The sequence below is a fragment of the Colius striatus genome, chromosome 18 (genome assembly GCF_028858725.1).
Source record: "Colius striatus isolate bColStr4 chromosome 18, bColStr4.1.hap1, whole genome shotgun sequence".
Taxonomy (NCBI): Eukaryota; Metazoa; Chordata; class Aves; order Coliiformes; family Coliidae; genus Colius; species Colius striatus.
Genome location: NC_084776.1, coordinates 4,023,127 through 4,041,951, shown reverse-complemented (window position 1 = coordinate 4,041,951; position 18,825 = coordinate 4,023,127). Strand labels below are relative to the sequence as shown.

The following is an 18,825-nucleotide window of genomic DNA, read 5'->3' as shown; positions in this document are numbered from 1 at the left end:
GAAAGTAAATTTGGCAGGGGGTGGAATGCTCTTCCAAAAATGGTTAGCTATGCCTGCAAAAAGAAGCTTCTTTCCCTGGCAACAGTGTCAGACAGCATCCAAGCTTTTCAAACAGATGTTTTAAGAACTGCATACGTCTTTCCTCACACCCATCCCATTTCAGAAGTACACACACTAAGAATAGTACCTTTGATATTTTCACACATTGTATTATACCCAGTTGTGACTCTTGATGTTATGTAGCAGACACAGCTTTGCTAAAGGTTGCAAAAAAACCCATGATTATCCAGACTTGACAGAACTTGAGATACAACAAACTTTTGGATTTTACACCAGCTGTAGCTCCACCCAGATAAAGTAGTTACTCCGTCAGATTCTACAGGGATGGTAGTGCTCAGCATCAGAGGGCAGCATTGCATAACCCAGCCACTCAAAGCCCTTTGAAGGGGAAAAAAAATAATCCCTGAGCAAGAAAGCTAGGCTTGAACATCAGCTGTTCTTAAAGAAAAGAACACACTGGAAAGAAGGGATCAGCTGGATCAGTGTGGGTATAATACCCTGTACAATCAGAGTGTTTCAAGTTCATGCACAAAATCCTATTCTTGGCTTTGCTACAAGGCAAGACATGCTGCAGAAGGTTCCCTAAGTTCTCTGTCCCAAAAACTTGTCTCTTTAATAGCGAAGAAGTGAAATGGAGCTCTGTACAGATCACTCTGCAGAAGTGCTGTATGGTGAACAGTGCTCCCAGGATGGTACAACACTCAGCACAGCAGCTTCCTTGCAATTTGTAGTACACTGCTCGATGGCTGCTCTTTGCTCCAGGAATGTTTGAATTGTGTTTGCTTAATTGCTTGGATATACTCACATTCTGTGTAACAATGGGCATTACAGGACTGGAACAAGGGATCAGTTATACTGTCTGGAAATGTGGCAAGAGGAGAAATAATTGTCAAAGACTAAGTAGTTAGCTCACCCTTCTGCTCCTGGTGTCATCTGCTTCTCTCCTGCCAGCTCAGGAGCATCATCCTCTTCTGAAGACCCAGCGCTGGAGGATTCCTCATCACTGTCTGCAAGACAATATGCCCTTGGCCTGAAACTGAAACACCACAATTTCCAGGTCAAATGTAATACTCTTAAATAGCTATTCATCACATACAGCTTTGGCTGACATTTCATGGATTCCTTTGAATAAGACTCTGAAATGTCCTCTCTTATAAACTATCTAGAAGGACAAAACACAAACCATTCTGAAGCCAGTCTGTCAGAACTAGCTTCACAAAATTTGTTTTCTCCAGTGGAATGTAATTCTGCATAAAAGAGGATGGTAAGGGAATAAAATGTGAAGAATAAATACATTTGAAAGCCTCTCTGTTGCCACTCATGGCTTTCCATGAAAGCTGAGCACTACGTAGGCTGGACAGGGAAGATGCTTTTAAATTGAAAAGTGAGAACATGACAGGCTATCTTGTACTAAAAGTAACCATAGGACTCTAACTTCAAAAGACATCATCTACTAACTGAATCTCAGAATCCCTTGGAGACATTAACTGGGGTGCTAACACACATCTTATCTTCACAATGTACATACTTTATCTTCACAGCACTTTTAACCCAAGTCAATAAATTCCATTTTGTCTACTCACACACACAAGCACTTTTTGCAACATAGACATATCTCCAGCAATGGTAACACATGCAAAGCACAAGAGAACTGATCTTTGTCATCTGCCTCCAAAAGTGAAATGCACAGTGCTCACACTTGGCAGAGCCTCAAACTATAGCTACAATGGGTATCATCATAATAAAAAGGCAATTTTATTAACAGAAGTCTACCATGACCCTGGGAAGTAATATTTCTCAGATGTTTTGCACATGTTTTTGTCCCATACAAAATTTAGGGTACAGTCTCCCTTTAGTATCTTTGCTGAAAGCTTGTGAACTTTTAAGCTCCTCTGACACAGTGAATGATGTTTACAGAATTTAAGGTAAGCTTTTGGTTTGGGTTTTTTTTTTCCTGAAGAAAGTCCAAGATGGAATATGGCAAAGAATATCATGGGGAGAAGATGGGAGGAAAAAGTAAAGTAATAACATCAAATGAATGTTGCTCTTAAGATACAAAATATCACCCAGTAGTAACGATTCCAAGGCTTCAAGTATGGAAGAATTAGGGAAGGATACAGTGAATACACTTCAGCATTAACAGACCTCTATCAAGAGCTTGAAATAGTTATACAAGCATCAAAAGCACATGGTTTTAGCCCTAAGGACTATACCCAGGAACACAATATTCTGCAGCTTGTTCAGGGTACAGTTTATAGCTGCATTTCTTTCTTTCATGTGCTTTCTTGGAAATGTATGTGAAGCATTTAATAACCTCACCCAGGGGTAGACAGCAGACTGAGGCTACTGTCTGCTGTTCTGCACACAGAACAAACTGTTAGGTGCTGCATGAAGTCCTAACGTAAAAGGACAGTTAAAAGACAGCTCGTGGTGCAGAACACTCCTTCCTAACCACCTAGGTAAGAACTGGAGCAGTAATCCCATGACTTCTCTACACTGAAGAATTTGCTATCCAGGGTATGGAATCAAAACTGCAAACCTCCTCTTACAAGAGACGCATTTGGGACCTGCAGAAGAGTGAAACAGCACACCAAACTGAACCACCTCCCTGAGGACTTGGAAGGTAGTGGATGGTTCATGTCACTGGCCCAAATAGCAATGCTGCAGCTGCTTCTCAGAGACAAGTGTACATTTTTAGGTCAGATTCAAACTACACCTTTTGTACCTGGGTAGGATCTCACTTCGCTTTCCTGTATATGTCATATCACTCAGTTCAAAGCATGCCCAGTGTATTTTTAAGGCTCTCAAAGGTGTCACTTTCTCACAGAGAGGGTTTTACTTGCCTAGGCAATGGGGTTCTCTGAAGTGCCTCCACAAACATGCACCGACTGACTAAGTCCACAAGATTTCCTCGCATTAAACAAAGCAACAATAAGCAAGCTTGAGGGAGATTTCAGGAGCTCCCTGCATACAATGGACCATTTATAAGACACAAACATTGGCAGAAAACCACTTTGGAGCTACAGTATTGTCCCTGAGCTGATTGCACAATATTTTATGAATTGCCATTTGTCAGTTTGTTTTTACATGGTACAACACAGCAGAAAGGAGTGACAGGCTAAGACATGGCAGTAACTTTGGTCTGCATTTGCCTAATCCCCAGTGTGGTAGAACATGTATTAATTTTATAAAACTGGCAATTTAATAGTTTCCTATCCTTCTTGAGAGCATCTTTTCCTGTATGTAAGGCAGCATTATCAAAGTGTGTAACAACACCCTCCTATTTCAAACAGTAACGCAGCAGCAACATAATGGACCACAACACTGAACCATTGACAATATCCAAGGACAATTAAAACTCAGTGCTTTTTCCCCCATCCCTCCTCTTTCTGGACAGGTAGATGTGTTTGTGGTTCCTGTATTTCAAGAGGCAGTTTGTTCTAAGCTCTTGAGGGCCAGAAATGAGCTTAAGCAACCCACATGTATCACAACACAATTGTGGACAGAAACCCATACAGAATCATTTAATTTGTCACAGCAATTGTCAACCAATGACTTAAAAAGACAGGAAAATTAACCAATACAATGGAAAGCACAGATGAGAATCAAACTGTTCCATGTGAATCAAACTGTTCTATACTTCTCAGAGTCTTTAACTTGTCTGTTTCTTTATAATATCCATTGTACATGAGGGGAAAAAAAGCAACAGCCAAGCAAACAGAAAAGCTTTCTGCAAACTAGAATACATTAGATTGCTCTTTATGTAAAGCTGGCATAGTACCTGGCCCTGAGCATTTGAAACATCACAGCCAGGGGCAGGGAGCAATGCAGTTAATGGTTATACCTGCAAGTAATTGGTTGCTTAGCTACAGACATTTACATTTGCAGTGCTGAGGGCCTATTGCTCAGCTAGAATCAAGCTGATTTTTAAATATGAAATCCATGAGTTCACCAATTTCTGAGGCTGTTCTTGCACTGGACAGGTATAAAAAATACATTAAGCAAATCCTGAAGAGATGGGAAGAAAAGCAACGATTTGATTTGTACAGACATTTTCTCCTCTATCCCCCATTTTTGTTGGGATGGACAAGATTAAGGGGATCTTTAAAATCACACCTACCAATTATCCTGATGCAAATTCAGAAATATTTATTTCAGGCAGTGACAATAAGAATCTAGGTTGATTTTACAGCCTCTGTATTTCTACCCCTGTATGAGATCATTCAGCCATTAGTTTTTTCACTTATGTTTTCATGTCATGACTGCTCTGTAACACAGTGCTGCTGTGTCACTTCAAGGTATCTCAGAATACATGGTCAGAGCATATAAAGCATCTCATAATTATTATCTAAACAATATCTAAACATACATATTTAAAGAATATTTCCCTGATTTGTTGGCAGGGGTTGTGTACTAAATCAGAGACCATCTATTGTTCTGGGACAAAGTACTAAGAGAGCACAGCACAAGGAGAATCAACACTCCACAGCTGGCAGGATGGATATTTTGACAGGTGTCACTCACCACGTTAACACACATGGACAGATGGATGAAATTCAAACAACATTATAAAAATGAGAGGCAAAGCACAAATACAAGTTAGGTAAGGTATAGTATGTGGGTTTTCTACTTAGTTTACCTATAAGGCATTTCAAACAATTACAGCCTATTTACCTTCCACAGTTGTTTACTATGACATGGTTTACAGCTGTAGCTGTACCATGTTGTGGTAGCATGTTATGTGTGTCTACCTCCATATCTGCATATGTGTAATCCCAAGTCTTACTGGCTAAGACCTCAAATCAATCACAAGACAAAATGAATTTTAGTCACAGAACATTTTAAACTCCTATTATGTATATTAAAAGTGATTGTGTTATGAAAGCCTTTTATTAAGACAATTAACAATGGTGTAATCAAACATTCAACCTGCACAGAAAGACCAAGCTCTACACTCAGATGCATGCAACCTCCACCAACTCCTTTTAATCTCCTGCAGAGCCAGAGCTGCATACACACAAGGAAAAATGTCACTTTTTCACTCTGAAAGCTCTTGCTTGGTTCTACCTTTGTAATTCCTTACCCTTCTTTGCCAATCTCTCCAACTTTAAGCGCTTCACCAAGTGGCTCTTTACCAAGTTTGGTCAAGTTCATCTTGGTCTCTAGGGTCATTAGAAAAGATCCATTGTAGGACATTTCCAAATCAATCCAAAGCCCTAAAATGAAAGATGTCTCTTTAAAAATAGTCACAATCACTGTACTTTAATATCAAGCCAAAAATCATTTTAATGAACTCTGGAAAACGGGTGATTTTACAAAGAGGAAAAATTACTTTTTCATTAACTGTTTATGTAACTAATTCACAAATAACTAAAGCTTATCAAAGCAAGATTTCCGTTCACTTTAAGCTTATGGAACAAAGTCAAATGTTCAGATATAAAACAAAGCCCTGCTGCAGGACAGATCAGTAAGTACAGCTAATGATCTAAAAAAGGAGTGTGACTTATCACCACCTAAACTGCTTAAGAGATCTGAATCAAGATAAAGAAAATAGAATACAATCAGGGATTCACTTCAAAACTCCCTACAGAACTGCTCCGTGCCATACAGTAATGGGGACACTCCTCTACAGTACTTATGCTGTCCAAAGGAAGCAAGACTTGGAAATCCCAGAGCAATATTGCTCATCACACATCACAACTTGAAGTCTCTTTTGCTTTTGACAAAGGTATATGAAAGAAGTATGAAAAGGTTCACTTAGTAACTCAGCTATAGGCATTCTTGTTATGACTCAAAGCAAACAGGGCCATTACTGGAAACAACTCTAGACATGTAGTATTAAATTAAATCCTGTTGTCTGGGCCCACTATTCACTTATCACAATCACCAAAAGAATTGTCTTGGGAATAATTGCAAGATTAGGTTCTGCCTCTTAAGTGACACCCTGCAGTCCCAGATTAGAAAAAGCTGTAGGGATTTGTGATCTAGAGATTAGAAATCAGATGCTGCTAAGCACAGATTATGCATCTTCCTTTTCCAGACACTGCAGCTGCACACAATATTCCCTACCAGCATCTGGCACATTAACCACTAATACATACTACCTTTATTTACTTATTTGGAAGCAATTAATGGCAACTCATCTTTGGGGCTGACTGATCTAGAAGACACACTTTTTCAGTTAAAGAACATCTGTTTTCTTTTCTGCAAAAACACAGGAGAATGGCACCATCCCTAGACCCATCCACATTTATATTAAGAGAAATGCAGCTCCCAAAGACCAGGTCATCCACGTGCTCTGACACCACATGCTGGAAGCAGTACTGCAGGCAAGCTGCTGCTTTACTAACTCCAATTATTATTCTCCATCATCCAGTTTTCCTAATGCTTTTCTAAAACAAAACACAAGAACTCAAATACAAGCTTATAGCGATTGTTCCTGTTTACAGAAATGAAGTAGCAATAAGATCATTAGTAACAAACACAAGCAGACCTTTTGGATGAGTCAGCATGCTTCAGATATCAATGTTGTTTTAACAGCAGATCAAATTAAGCAAAGGATGACATTACTGAGAGGGAAAATTCCTTCTGGCCAGGAAACATTCATACACATTTTCCAGAAGGGAAAAAGAGCCAGAGGAGGGAGATGGGGTGAAGAACTGAGCAGATGGTATTTGTATTCAGAGTTATCTGGTTCCCTACCCTTGACAGAAGTATAATAAACACTACAACAAATGCTGTCACCCAAACAGGACTGTATTAACAGACAAAGTTAGGGAAAAAAAAATCTTATTTCTGTTTACAGGGACATATAATAAATATTTCTGTTGCAGTAAAGCACTGGTAAAAAAAGTACAGATGAGACCAAGCACATGACAATTAGTAACTGCACTTTAAACCTCAAAAAAGGCCACCTCAAACGTCTGTTTGAAACATTTCTTTAAAAACTTTCTTAAAAGTGTTTGTGGTGGGTACTGGTATGATGTTTTAGGGTTTTTTTTCCCCCGTGTGGTTTTTTCATTGTTAAACTTACCAAGAAATACATTTATCTTCACGGAAACAAGCATTTCCCACTATCACCTCCCTATTTATTTACCTCCTTTTAAGAACAATAGCAAAACAAGTTATTTCTGTATTTATTCACTGTGAGCTCATAAAAACTCAGGTACTAAGAGTTCCCATGTCATTCAACAGTATGAAAGAAGTTACAAAGATTACAAATGTTTGCTTGTCACAGTTTAACTGACCAAAAAAATGAAGGACTTAATTGTTCTCACTGCTGTTGTCAGCAACTAACTGAAGCCCCTAAATCCCATCTCATGACTTAGAACCACAGCCTTTGGTTACAGCTCAAGTTATGAGAACAGAGAAAGGTATTCAAAAAATGTTCAAACTTCAGCAAAGGGAAAGACTCTGACAAGCACCAAAGTGTCAGTTTGTTTAACAAGAAACCACAAAACCACTTGGCAAGCGGCACATATGTTATAGGCTTGAAAAATTTTCACTTTGTTTTCTCTAACTCAAAATAAAATCTCTACCAATGGTGAAGCCTCTTTGCTACAGGATCACCAGAGGATGTCTAAGTACTGTGGTGAACCTGCTGTTCCACACAGGAAGCCTATGACAAGCAGCAGCAATATGTTTTAGCTCCCCGAATGCTGACTGCACATGAACTTATTCCATCTATTCAATTGTTATTTCTTTTAAAGGAAGAGTTTTGTTCCTCATGACAACAAAACAATTTGCTCTCTTCAAACTTGCTTTGTTTATAAAGCTCAGTGGAAAACACACTTTCAAGAAGTTGAGAGGAAAGTGCCCAGTGTTTTATAGATAAGGCTTTTCCCCAAAGAGTTGCCAGTCTCAAGCAAGATAAGGGCAAACAATAGCATCTGGTGCAACAGGCAGCATTCATTAACATCTTATGGATGTCCAAGGGAATTTTAGTAATTCCCCAAAGTCTGTTTTGTTCACACTTTTTACAAGGGAAAGGTTAGAGCTTATTAACCTTCTCATGCTTTTGGTCAGTGATTTGTGTGGCACAACATTTTTAATATTAGTGATAATAATGGAGATAGAAAGCACTTGATATCTCCACAGAATAAGCTCTTATTAAGAGTATCTTCCTCTGATTAAAACACCCACAAGATAAAGAGATCAAAACTCTGTTCTACACAGGTACAAAGGCATGAAACCTGGCGAAACCAGAAGAGGAAGCACATATTTTACCTCTGTGATCAACAGAAGGTTTGAAGGCCTGAAGGATCTTGGGCACAGCTATCCCCATGTCTAGCTCAGTTAGAGTTAGCTCATTCATGAAGTATGGCAGCTAAAAGGACAGAATGCAAACATTAAATCCATGTTATGGAACTAAACATTTTTGTTTCCTGAGAGAAGAAAAGTCATCAAACTTAAGGAAGGGACTGAGCTGAAAAGCCACCAGTGAAAGAACACAAGAGACCTTTGCACACATTTCTTGCAGTTCTAGGATTTCACAGTTCTCAGTTGCAAAATAATATTTCAGGGGGAGATTCAGCATCTGCACTTGGAATGTTTTTAAAACTATGTGGAAGTTCAGATGTTGACCTTAAACTTTCAGCATGCTTTTTTGTCAAAGCGTGTGAGCAAGCTCAAGAACAAACTCCAAATCCTATTTTACTGTGGATAAAAACCAAACACTTCTTTGGATTTTAAATTCAGTCACATATTTTATAGCTGCAGTTATATCCACATCACAGCTATTTTTGTCTTTGGCAAATGCTGTCATGGCACATTAGCTTTTAAATCTGTAGCACAATTTTAATTTCATAGAGGCCCAGAATCATGATGACTTGGATATCTATTTACTGGAAGTATTTCTAACTGATGGAAATTCCATCTCCTGTAAGAGACAACGTTTTAACCTATCAAAAATACATCTATCCCTCATTCCCAGTCTTTCCACTTAAACTGTTTCCAATGAGATGTTTTGAGTACCCTGCTGTCACAATTGTGGAAACATGCAGAGCAGAATTAGGTTACTGCTTATTTCCCAAAACACAAGCGACACTATCTCACAGCTGGTGCTGGCAGCTAAACTTCAGAGCTTTTGTCAGCAAGACTACATCTTCCTTTGCCTTTAGGAACAGGCAAACTCTTCCCCAAACATTGGGAGCTAAACAGGCCTGTGATTAACTGCTACTGTTCAGAAGACTTATAGAATGCAAAGGGAACACCCAGAAGTCATTCAAAAGCACCACTCCTCCCTCCTCCCTTTGAGCTTACACAGCTGATGCATAATTATATGCTATCACCCCACAGACAGCTCTGTCCCTGACTATTACTCCCACTGACCTCTGCTGCAAGTAAGTGTATGTCTGAAGTTAAATGGAACACATCAGAACTGTGGTTCCCTGACCTCCATCTCAAACAAGCTACCCTTCCCCAAAGCAGATTTCATACTTCAGAGATAAACAGAACTACTTACAAATGAAATACAGTAAGAGTTGTACTTTTCACATAAAACCTTCATAAATAGTTAATCCAGCTATAATTCATTTGAAACTGAAGCACCAAAGTTAACATGCTGAGGTTCTACTCTGAAATGGATTGCAACGCTGAACTGGAATTCTATCATGTTTATTGTTTTTTACATACATGTGTGAGGTAAGTGTTTCTTCTGCTGTTTCAAAACTCAAAGACTATGTGCTTGGTTTCCCCCATATGGAACATGTAGTGCAAGTCTCCATGTTAGTTACCTTTATTTTGCTAAGTTTCATTTGGATCTTCTTTGACACTAGATCAGACCAGTATTTTTCTCCTAAAAAATCCCAAAATATTCTTCCAAGCAAAGCATTCACCCAGGCCTCCTGTTCTTCTTCTTCACCTTCCACATGGGCATCTGGTAACTGAAAACACAGAGCAGGTTATTCAGCTCTATAAATTCTATAAACCAAGGTCAGAAAAGGCCTCATTTACACTGGGAGGTGCAGCTTTATAGCTCGGGTTAGCTGGGAACACTAAATGCTCAGTGCAGACAGCAGTTTTACACCCCATCAGCTGGCCTGACACACATCATCATCCTGACATGCAACAGAATAAATGAGACCACATAGATATAGATTGACCGCTGGCAACAAAATGAGAAATTTGTATATAATTAATCTCTGGCAGAAAAAGCAGATAAGCCCAGAGTGGACAAACCTATAAACGCATCTGTAGAAGAGACACTTTCTCTTCCCAATAGAATCTAGAGGGACAGATACTCTGTTTTATCAAGAAATTGGAAAGCAAGACCAAATATTACATCCTCAAATCCAACTCACAAACACTGGAAGGAAGAGTATGTTTCCCTGACTTGTGTGTGTTTGTTACCTATTTCTTCCAATATTTGTATACAGGATCCAGGAAACTATATTGTTCCCACTGCTGCCTCTGAGGTTTTACCTACAGTCCAAGGGGATTATGTCTTGGTCTACTTGAGAACCATCTCAAAACATTTTGATATATATTACATGTTGGGATTTTGTATCACTGACTACAGACACAAAAGCAAAGGCAGCTGAAATAATTTTGAGTGTGTACGTGTTACTATGTATTTTACTAACACCAGGTTTCCCTGAAGGAAAGATTCAGTGTGTGTCAGTTGCCTGCAATGAAAGGAGAATTCAGGGCTGCTTTTCATTACTACAGGCAGAAATCCTGAAGCCAGCAGAAGCAGTGCTTTCTAGGAGCAGTCAGGTAGGTGCTGCTACAGTTCAGAACATAATTTCTTGGCAACAACTGCTCCAATGGCTGCAGTCTCACACAGGCAGAATTGCTGGGTTAGGAGCTTCTGCTGTGACGCAAGTTTCCTGCCAGCAGCGTTGATCTATTTATAGAATGGTTTCTGACACGTGCCAGATTCAGCAGCGAATTCACCACTGCTTCAGGGCTTGCTGGGAGCTAGAATATCTTTCTTTCCTGAGGGCACACACGATGTGTTTATTTGTATGCTATATCATGGTCTCCTATGCCTCTCTGGACATTGCACGAAAGCCTGGCAGCAAAGAGTCATGACATGCATTTCATCTTTTAAATGAATGGTGATCATACTTAAAATGAAGGATCCATTTATTACAGTGTCATACTTAATATTAAGGTTCTGTTTATTATGAATGATTCAAATGCAGTCCAAAAGGCCAAAGGATAAGTCAGAGGTACAGACATTGTTTACTATTACGCTGCTGTGTACTACACAAGTAACACATCAGCCATTTAGTATTACTTTAAAGGACATTTAAAAATGAATAACATTTGATACATCCATGTCTTATGCCTTTTTGAACAAGATTCTCCAAATCAAGCTGTAGTCTGTGAGACCCACTTCCATTTCTGTCCCTGTTAACCCAAGCAACAGATGTACTGCAGTAAAAACTGTCCCACAATCATCAAAGCCACAGGCAGGGGACCATCAGATACATGCTGAAGGTAAATTCCTAACTCTATTCATGGCAGCATGGCCCAGATATCATTCTTGAGGAAAACTGAAGAGGTTCATCACTTTCTGAAACAGTCAACAGAAATAGTTCTGAGGTCCAAGACAAAAAAGCACTGCTTCATGTGGTCCTGAGTGCATCAGTGAAGCCTAAGGTGGGGCTGAAACCAGAACACGTAGTGTAATATCTGCACTGAACAACAACTATGAACAGCATCCAAGTTATACTCATGTTATATGACAATCCTGTTCCAAACAGGTGCTTGGATGCACTCAGGAATCCTAGAAGGCCCAATTTAGCTCTCCACAATGAACAGAAAATGAAGATTAACACAGATGTTCTTAGGAGATAAGAAATTACCTCAGTGAAAAACTTGGATGTTACTTTATGAAGAAACTACAGTCAGCAGGAAACTGGCAAGTGTGAAAACTCACACTAACTTTATAGAAAGTTTAAATCCAACCTGTGGTTAAAGAGATGATTTTTTTTCTTTCAACATAAACAATTTTTCAAGTAGTAAAGAAGATTAAATACAACCACCACCTATGATGGATCTTTTGGGGGAAGCATTACCTTTTTCACAGCTGTAGGGCTGCTATCTGCACTGAGGACTGGACTACCTGAAGGGCTTTTCTTTTCATGTGGAACACACTTTGCCATATAAATATTGTAGTCCAGAAGCATTTTCTGCCGCACACTGACAGCCAGATCCTTGTGCTTTGGCTGGGATGCAATTTCTTCTGCACTTCCCTTGCTGCTGCTTCGGCTGTGTGTGAGACCTCCAGACTGGCTATCAGCTCGGCTGTGTGTTGGCAAGATCCCTACATCAAAAAGGAATAATATCTGTTTAACAGAGCAGGTAGTCAACAGTCAAACAGCAGAGTGTATGACCCAACACTTAAAGGAATGGAATTAGCTTGCAGTTTTAATTCATTCTGCAGAAAGACCATTCAGAGCAGTGCTTTCTCATTTTGAAGGGTAGAGGTAAACTCCACTACCCTGTGTTTAGGTAGTCATAAATCCAAAATAGTCAATATCTGGTATGATTCAGCACTCAGCAGGACATGTGACTGAACAACTCAGCTGATCAATAGCACATTTAAATATGGACACTGCCATATGTACAACATATGGCAGAATTCCCAGCAGCCCTGCTGGGGGCTGCCTAAAATAAAAGTCAGGTGATTAAAATGTATCTAACACTAAACTTTTCTTTTTTAAAAGAAATTAATTATAGCCTGTTACAATTAAGAAGACTGTCAAAAGCATGGAACTATTTGAATTTTAATTAGCCATTAATTTTGCATTTGCATTGCAATAAGTTATGTGCCAGAAATAATTATGTTAACTAATTTTTTAAAAGCCTCTCAGAGAATAAAGACAGATGAGTCATTCAGATTTTAAATTGTATTAGAGGCTGGTTTCAAATCACTGTTTCAAACATTTGTTCAATACTGTAGATTAATGTATTTGTTGGTTCAGATGTATACATTAGCACAGAACTTTTTATTTAAACAGAAAAATGTATTTTCTTGTGACATAGATCCACAAGAACGCTCTTCCAGTTACAGGAAACTGGAGTGGAAGGAAGGATGGAGCAGGAAGACTGGTAGTAAGAGGATTGAGTCTAATATTACTATTTGCATCGGTCCCAACAGTACAGAGAAAAAAAGATTGAACAATGCATCCTTACAAAAGTTACAGGAGTTGTTACAGTCATTGAATAATAATGTATTCACATAAACTAGCCTAAAAATAGTAAGAACAGCTGAGGGTATATAGCCAAGAGAGGAAAAGGCAGGGAATGAGAGGCCAGATAAGGAGCACAAGAGTGTCTGTAGTATTGTCTGCAAAGATCACTATGGCTCCTCAGTTGCTATAACTACCACTGTGAAAACATTCACTTTGGTTTGTTTCTCTTAATACATACTTTTACTAGAATACAAAATGTGAGTACCTGGCTTGCTCCCACATAAACTGGATGGCTTCTTTGCTTCAGACTTCAGCTTGGCTGCGAGAAGAAACCTTCTGAACCATTCCTCCTTCTCTCTACCTGTCCTTCCAAAGAGATAAAGCACCTGATCCTTTTGGCTAGTGTACTTTGCTCCATCCTGAGGTTTCTTGGATTCTTCATTGTTCAAGTCCACTTTTTCAGCAGCAGGTAACTTTTCCTCTGAGTTCTCTTTATCAGCCTGGGCCTTAGCCATAAAGTCATCCTGTTTAGCAAGTTCAATGCAAATAGGGTATTTCTTATTCCAAATTCGTTTTCGTGCCAGACTCTTGGGAACCAGGGAAATCTGAAGGATAAATGAAAGGGTTAAATTAACTTTTATGGTTGTATCTTCTGTGTTCATATACTGATATAAAGAACACAGGAATGCAAGAGATACAGATCCTACTGATGGGTTTAACTGGCTCTTAACTTACAGCTGGTGGAGGTCCAAGCCACTGCTTATCAGTAGGTCTTTGGTGAGCCATAACCTCGGAATTAAAGACCATTTAAGTAGCTTAGACTTCTACAAACATGTGGATTAGAAACTCAGTTTTCATTTAGAAGATCTTATTTTTATAGATATACAGAAGAAAGGAAAAATACAAGAATCTTGGCTCTGTGACCACAGGGTAGATAATGAGAATCCAAAATGAGTTTTGAACTCACCTTTTCAGGCCCATTTCATTAAACTTTAGTGGTTGAAGTTGGCAACAGTCATACCAAGTATGTAAGAATCAAGCAATAAAAGTGATTTGCAGACAGTTTTACTCTGAATTCAGTACATTCAGAGAGAACTGAGACAATGAAGTGATAAGAAAAGTGACAAGAGTTGAAAATTCTTACCTAGGGACTGAACTTACCCAGTGTTCTCCAAAAACCATGGGTAAACACCTTGGAGAACAGCCATCCTTTGATCATTACACTTCAGAGTACTTGGCTCTTTTGCAAGCAATTGAGGCTGTGTTTGGGGGGAAGTATTGGAATTTTTTCTAAAATACCTTGGGAGTGAGTGTCAGTCAGGTGCTCTTGTGGCATTCAACAGCTTTGCTTGTCTTCATTATGGGAAAACAAATCTACAATAGTCAGGAATCTAAGTTTTTGCTTTATCTTTTTCACTGCCTTCCTTTAACAGAAAGCAGAGCTGACAGCAGCTCCTTTCCTATACTGACTCAGGGAAACAAGGTTTTCACAGAATCACACAGTCTTAAGGACCTCCTCACTGTCACCTCCGTCCCTCTCTAACTCCTACAGACAACAAAAGCAGTTTCTTCCTACATCTGGAATGACAAGGCCCTCTACTGATGCAGCATATTAAGAAAATCCATTCTTTTAATAATGGAGTATTGATGCATTACTTAATACAATGCCAATGGAATCAACTTCACATGGCAACTCTTCACAGATTTCAAGGAAGCAAACATCATGTAGGAAAATTGTCCCAGCACTATTCTTCATGCACTCTCCCAGCTGCAAAAATCCCTATGTCCTTCCCCAGACAGCGGGTACCAACAGCAGGTGTGTCTATTCCAGCTACCTCTCACTTTTGTCTTTTATATCTGTATACAACATGTTACCCCTTCAATTGAAATGCACAAGTTGTCTGAACTGCCTTGGGACAGAGATAAATTACTAAAGAATCTGCATTTTGGTGTAAGCTTCTGAACAGTCACAGTGATCTAATGCATGGGGAACAACTCTGACCTGTGTGTTAACTTCTGCTTTGAACTGACAGAGGAAAAAAAATCAGACTTTTCCCTGTAATGTTTTCTAAATCTTGCCTCAATCTTCCTTCCCAGCACATTCTTTTGCAAGTTAGTCACAACAGTTTGTTTACATAGTGACAGAACATGCAACTAGAGGACTGAAGGAAAAAAATCCCAAATTTCCAAAAAAACCCGTTTCAAAGTAGTGTTTGTTAAAATCAGATGTCAGTAAGGCAACTCACCTTGCTCTCTGTAAGTTCATAAATCTTCTGGCTGACATATGTGACTTCAGGCTTTGGCTCATTGTACACAGCCCTTCTAGAAATATTTTTATTGGGTTTGGAAAGCCGTAAGGTGCTTCCTTCCAGCCGCACATAGACAGAGTGAGTCAGGGTAGCGTGGTATGTTTCTGGATCATAATTGTAAATTTCATTCATCCATCCCTAGAGAAGAAGAGACTTTTTAAGAGGCTTTTAAGCTGCTGGAAAACCAAGTACAGCATGTACATTAAAGTTTTAAACAATTATCCAAGCTTTTGCCAAAGTTATTTCACTTGCTACACAAATACAACAAAGCAGTGAACATCCTGAATGAGGTAGCACCGAACTTCCCAAGCACACCGTTTGTTTTTCTTATGAAGTCGTTTTGTCTATGTAGCACAGTGTGCTGTCACCTCATCTTCATGAAACGCTGTGAGGTCTGTAGACCCAGGCTTGCTGGGAAACCTAAGTAAGGGCATGCTGCAGAGCAGTCTGTTTGCTTGCAGAAAGCAGAGATGCTTTAATTACCAACAGTCAAGGCAGAGCAAACAGTCTGTCTGCTCACAGACAGTACTGACATTTTAATCACCAACAATTAAGGACTGAGTGGAAGATCACAACAGAGTTTGTTTTAACACATCACCATTTAACATCATTTAGCATGCTGTGTAACTGGCCAGTTACAACACAGGGGTCATACATGTGGATTAAATTTCATTCATTTCTGTGCAGTGAAAGAAACAGAAAACAAACCAACCAACCCTGCAAGTGTTCACTCTAACTGTGGGGGTGATGTTACTTTCCTAACATTGGATTGTAGAAATCCTTAGATGATAAACAGGGCAGAAAAGTCAGAATACTCATTCAGGGAGGACAAGTTTTCCTTCTGTTAACCTGCCCTACAACATACTTGGATAATTACTTCTATCTGCACACTAAAACCTTAACTCAGCATACTCAATATTCATTCATGTCAACAAGAAAGCAAAGGAGATCGACTTAAACTGACATATTCCAGAGCACAAAGGAAGATGGCACCTTTATAAATACCCAGGCAAGTATAGCAAGCACCCCTAGTACTGATGAACAAGCATCCCTAGTACTCTGCAAAGCACTACAGAGATTACAGCAATGTTTTAACTTATTAAAGAAGTTTCCACCCACAAATGAAAATGTAACATTTCTTTTTATGCTCATTCATTTTATGCCATCTATGACACCACAATTCATTCATTCAATTATTCTATGATTAACTTCAGGGCCATATAGTTTCTCAATGTAGACAGCATGCACTTTCTCAGGTGCCATAGTGACAGTGTTACCTATGTTTTGCTTACTCCATTTTCACTATAAACCCTAAAAAACCCAGAGAATTTTCCATTTCTTTTATGTTCAGGAAAGAGTAAGTCATTCATCTTTGCTCAGCTCCAAAGCAGAGTACCTCTTTTATTACCAGAAATACCTACACCAACACATGCTCAATTAAGCAGCTTTGTGCTTGGGTTTTTTGCTTACACTGCTTATTTACATCTACCATATAGGAAATACAATGCCTGAGGAAGGGTTTTCTATAAACCATCAAGGTTCTGCACTGCAGGGTTCATGTTTGCTTGAGCACATCCCATTTCCTCCCTTGAAATTGTTAAGCCAAGACATCTTTGAGCAGATAGCAGCTAATTTTCAGCCAGGAAATCCAGCTAGACTTCTTGAAGCACAAGGACATCACATGAGTTGCCCAGAACCAGAATATCCATATGGCCCACAGATCTCTGGAGAGGCTCCCATCTGCCCCCTGGATCAGATCTCCAAGTTATTTCTAGCTCAGACACCAAAGTCTGGAGTCTGCAGCTGGGCAAACATACAGACAAACATTTCCTGCCTCAAAAGTTTATCGCCTTCTTCTGCAAGACAGTTCAGCTGAAGACCACACAAACTGGCACAAAGAGAAAGGGATACTTGGAAATGGGATCTATATATGAAGCTTAGCCACATAAGCCCTTTTTATAACTATAATAAGCTGTGATATTTTCAGGAGGGTTTGAAACTGACAGTTATGTGTGGTGGCCAAGAAGGAAAGTCAGAGTAAACTCGAAATTTCCTTAACATTCTGATCAAGATGGAACTGGCTGGAGCTTTCTGTAAATCCCAGAATTCATTCCAAAGTTCCTGCAGTTAAAGAACAAATGTAGCAGAAATATCTCCATACTTCTCGTTGCAAAACCAAATTGGAACAGAAGATTCACAGCCTGCAAAAACCATTTTGCAATGCAAGTCAACAGAGAAGTTATGCTGCCATAACGTGCTAGCAACAGATTAATTTTTCCCAAACTATGGAAACAACAATGGATTTCTTTGTGCAGGAGACGAGTGACTGTATGATGGGTCTTGTTTTGTACCAGCAAAGTTGTTAAAATAAGAAATTTAGTAATTCAGGGAGGACAATGACCATAGTCATATGCTACTCTGCAGCTGCTTGCCATTTACACTGTGATCTCCATTCAGAAAGGTCAGCAGTGGCTCTGATTTCACAGCTGAAATCAGGAGAAAGTAAGTGCCTTACCATCAGACTGGCAGCTAATCTGAAAAAGCATCTGGTTAGAATATAGGGCTGCATGGCTTTCTTAGCAAAGGTCACAGATATTATCCAAAGCTCCATACCTGTTTGTCAGCCAGCAGGGACTGACTTAGCTGTCAGAATGTGGGAGGTCACCTCTGTCACAGCCATGGCCTACCCCAGCCCTCAGGGGAATGCAGGGCTCTGTGGAACACAGGCACTGCCTAAAATGCCTTTAAAAGGCCCAGTCTGGTTGCCTTTTCCTCTTTCATGACTCTGGGACAAATCTGAATTAAAACTGCCTCCAGAGTTTTAGCGAACTTAACAGATTGATTCATATCCATTATCATTACATGATACAATCAAATGCTCCAGCACCAAAATTCTTCACCAGCATTCTTGAAAGACTGTTGATCACTCAAATGATCCTGTTTTAGTATCCTTCTTGTTACTATTTTCTAATACTTTTATTTATCAAGAAAAATACTATCAAGAAGAATCTAATGCAGTTCTTTAAGCTTTTAATGACAGAAAACCTGAAGACATGAAAGAGGTCAAAGTAACCATCACCTGAACTGGAAAACACATTCACCTGCCAGAGGCCACTATCCAACATGAAATCCTTGCATGATGTTCAGGAATAGCATACTTGTAAAAAAGACCCCTCTTTCTGTACAGCTGTGACTCAAAAGGCTTAATCTCTCTAGCAGGCACTGCCAACACTGTCTTCTCATAAAAGTTCTTTCTAATGGAGAGGGTAAATCCATCATCTCCATTTTAGCTGTTACTTAAAACCTTTTGT

At 39.3% G+C, this 18,825-nt stretch overlaps 1 protein-coding gene across 3 annotated transcripts in view; it reads right to left on the bottom strand.

The window, feature by feature from the left end:
* The window catches only part of TEX2 (testis expressed 2), a 58,737-nt gene that overhangs the window by 3,313 nt on the left and 36,599 nt on the right, over positions 1–18,825 (bottom strand). For all 3 annotated transcript variants that reach the window (XM_062011148.1, XM_062011147.1, XM_062011149.1), the window contains 7 exons: positions 15,452–15,652; positions 13,471–13,810; positions 12,087–12,334; positions 9,795–9,944; positions 8,287–8,386; positions 5,144–5,276; positions 974–1,096 (listed from right to left, as the gene is read on the bottom strand). In XM_062011148.1, coding sequence (XP_061867132.1) covers positions 974–1,096; positions 5,144–5,276; positions 8,287–8,386; positions 9,795–9,944; positions 12,087–12,334; positions 13,471–13,810; positions 15,452–15,652 — 1,295 coding nt within the window. The remainder of the gene's footprint in view (positions 1–973; positions 1,097–5,143; positions 5,277–8,286; positions 8,387–9,794; positions 9,945–12,086; positions 12,335–13,470; positions 13,811–15,451; positions 15,653–18,825) is intronic.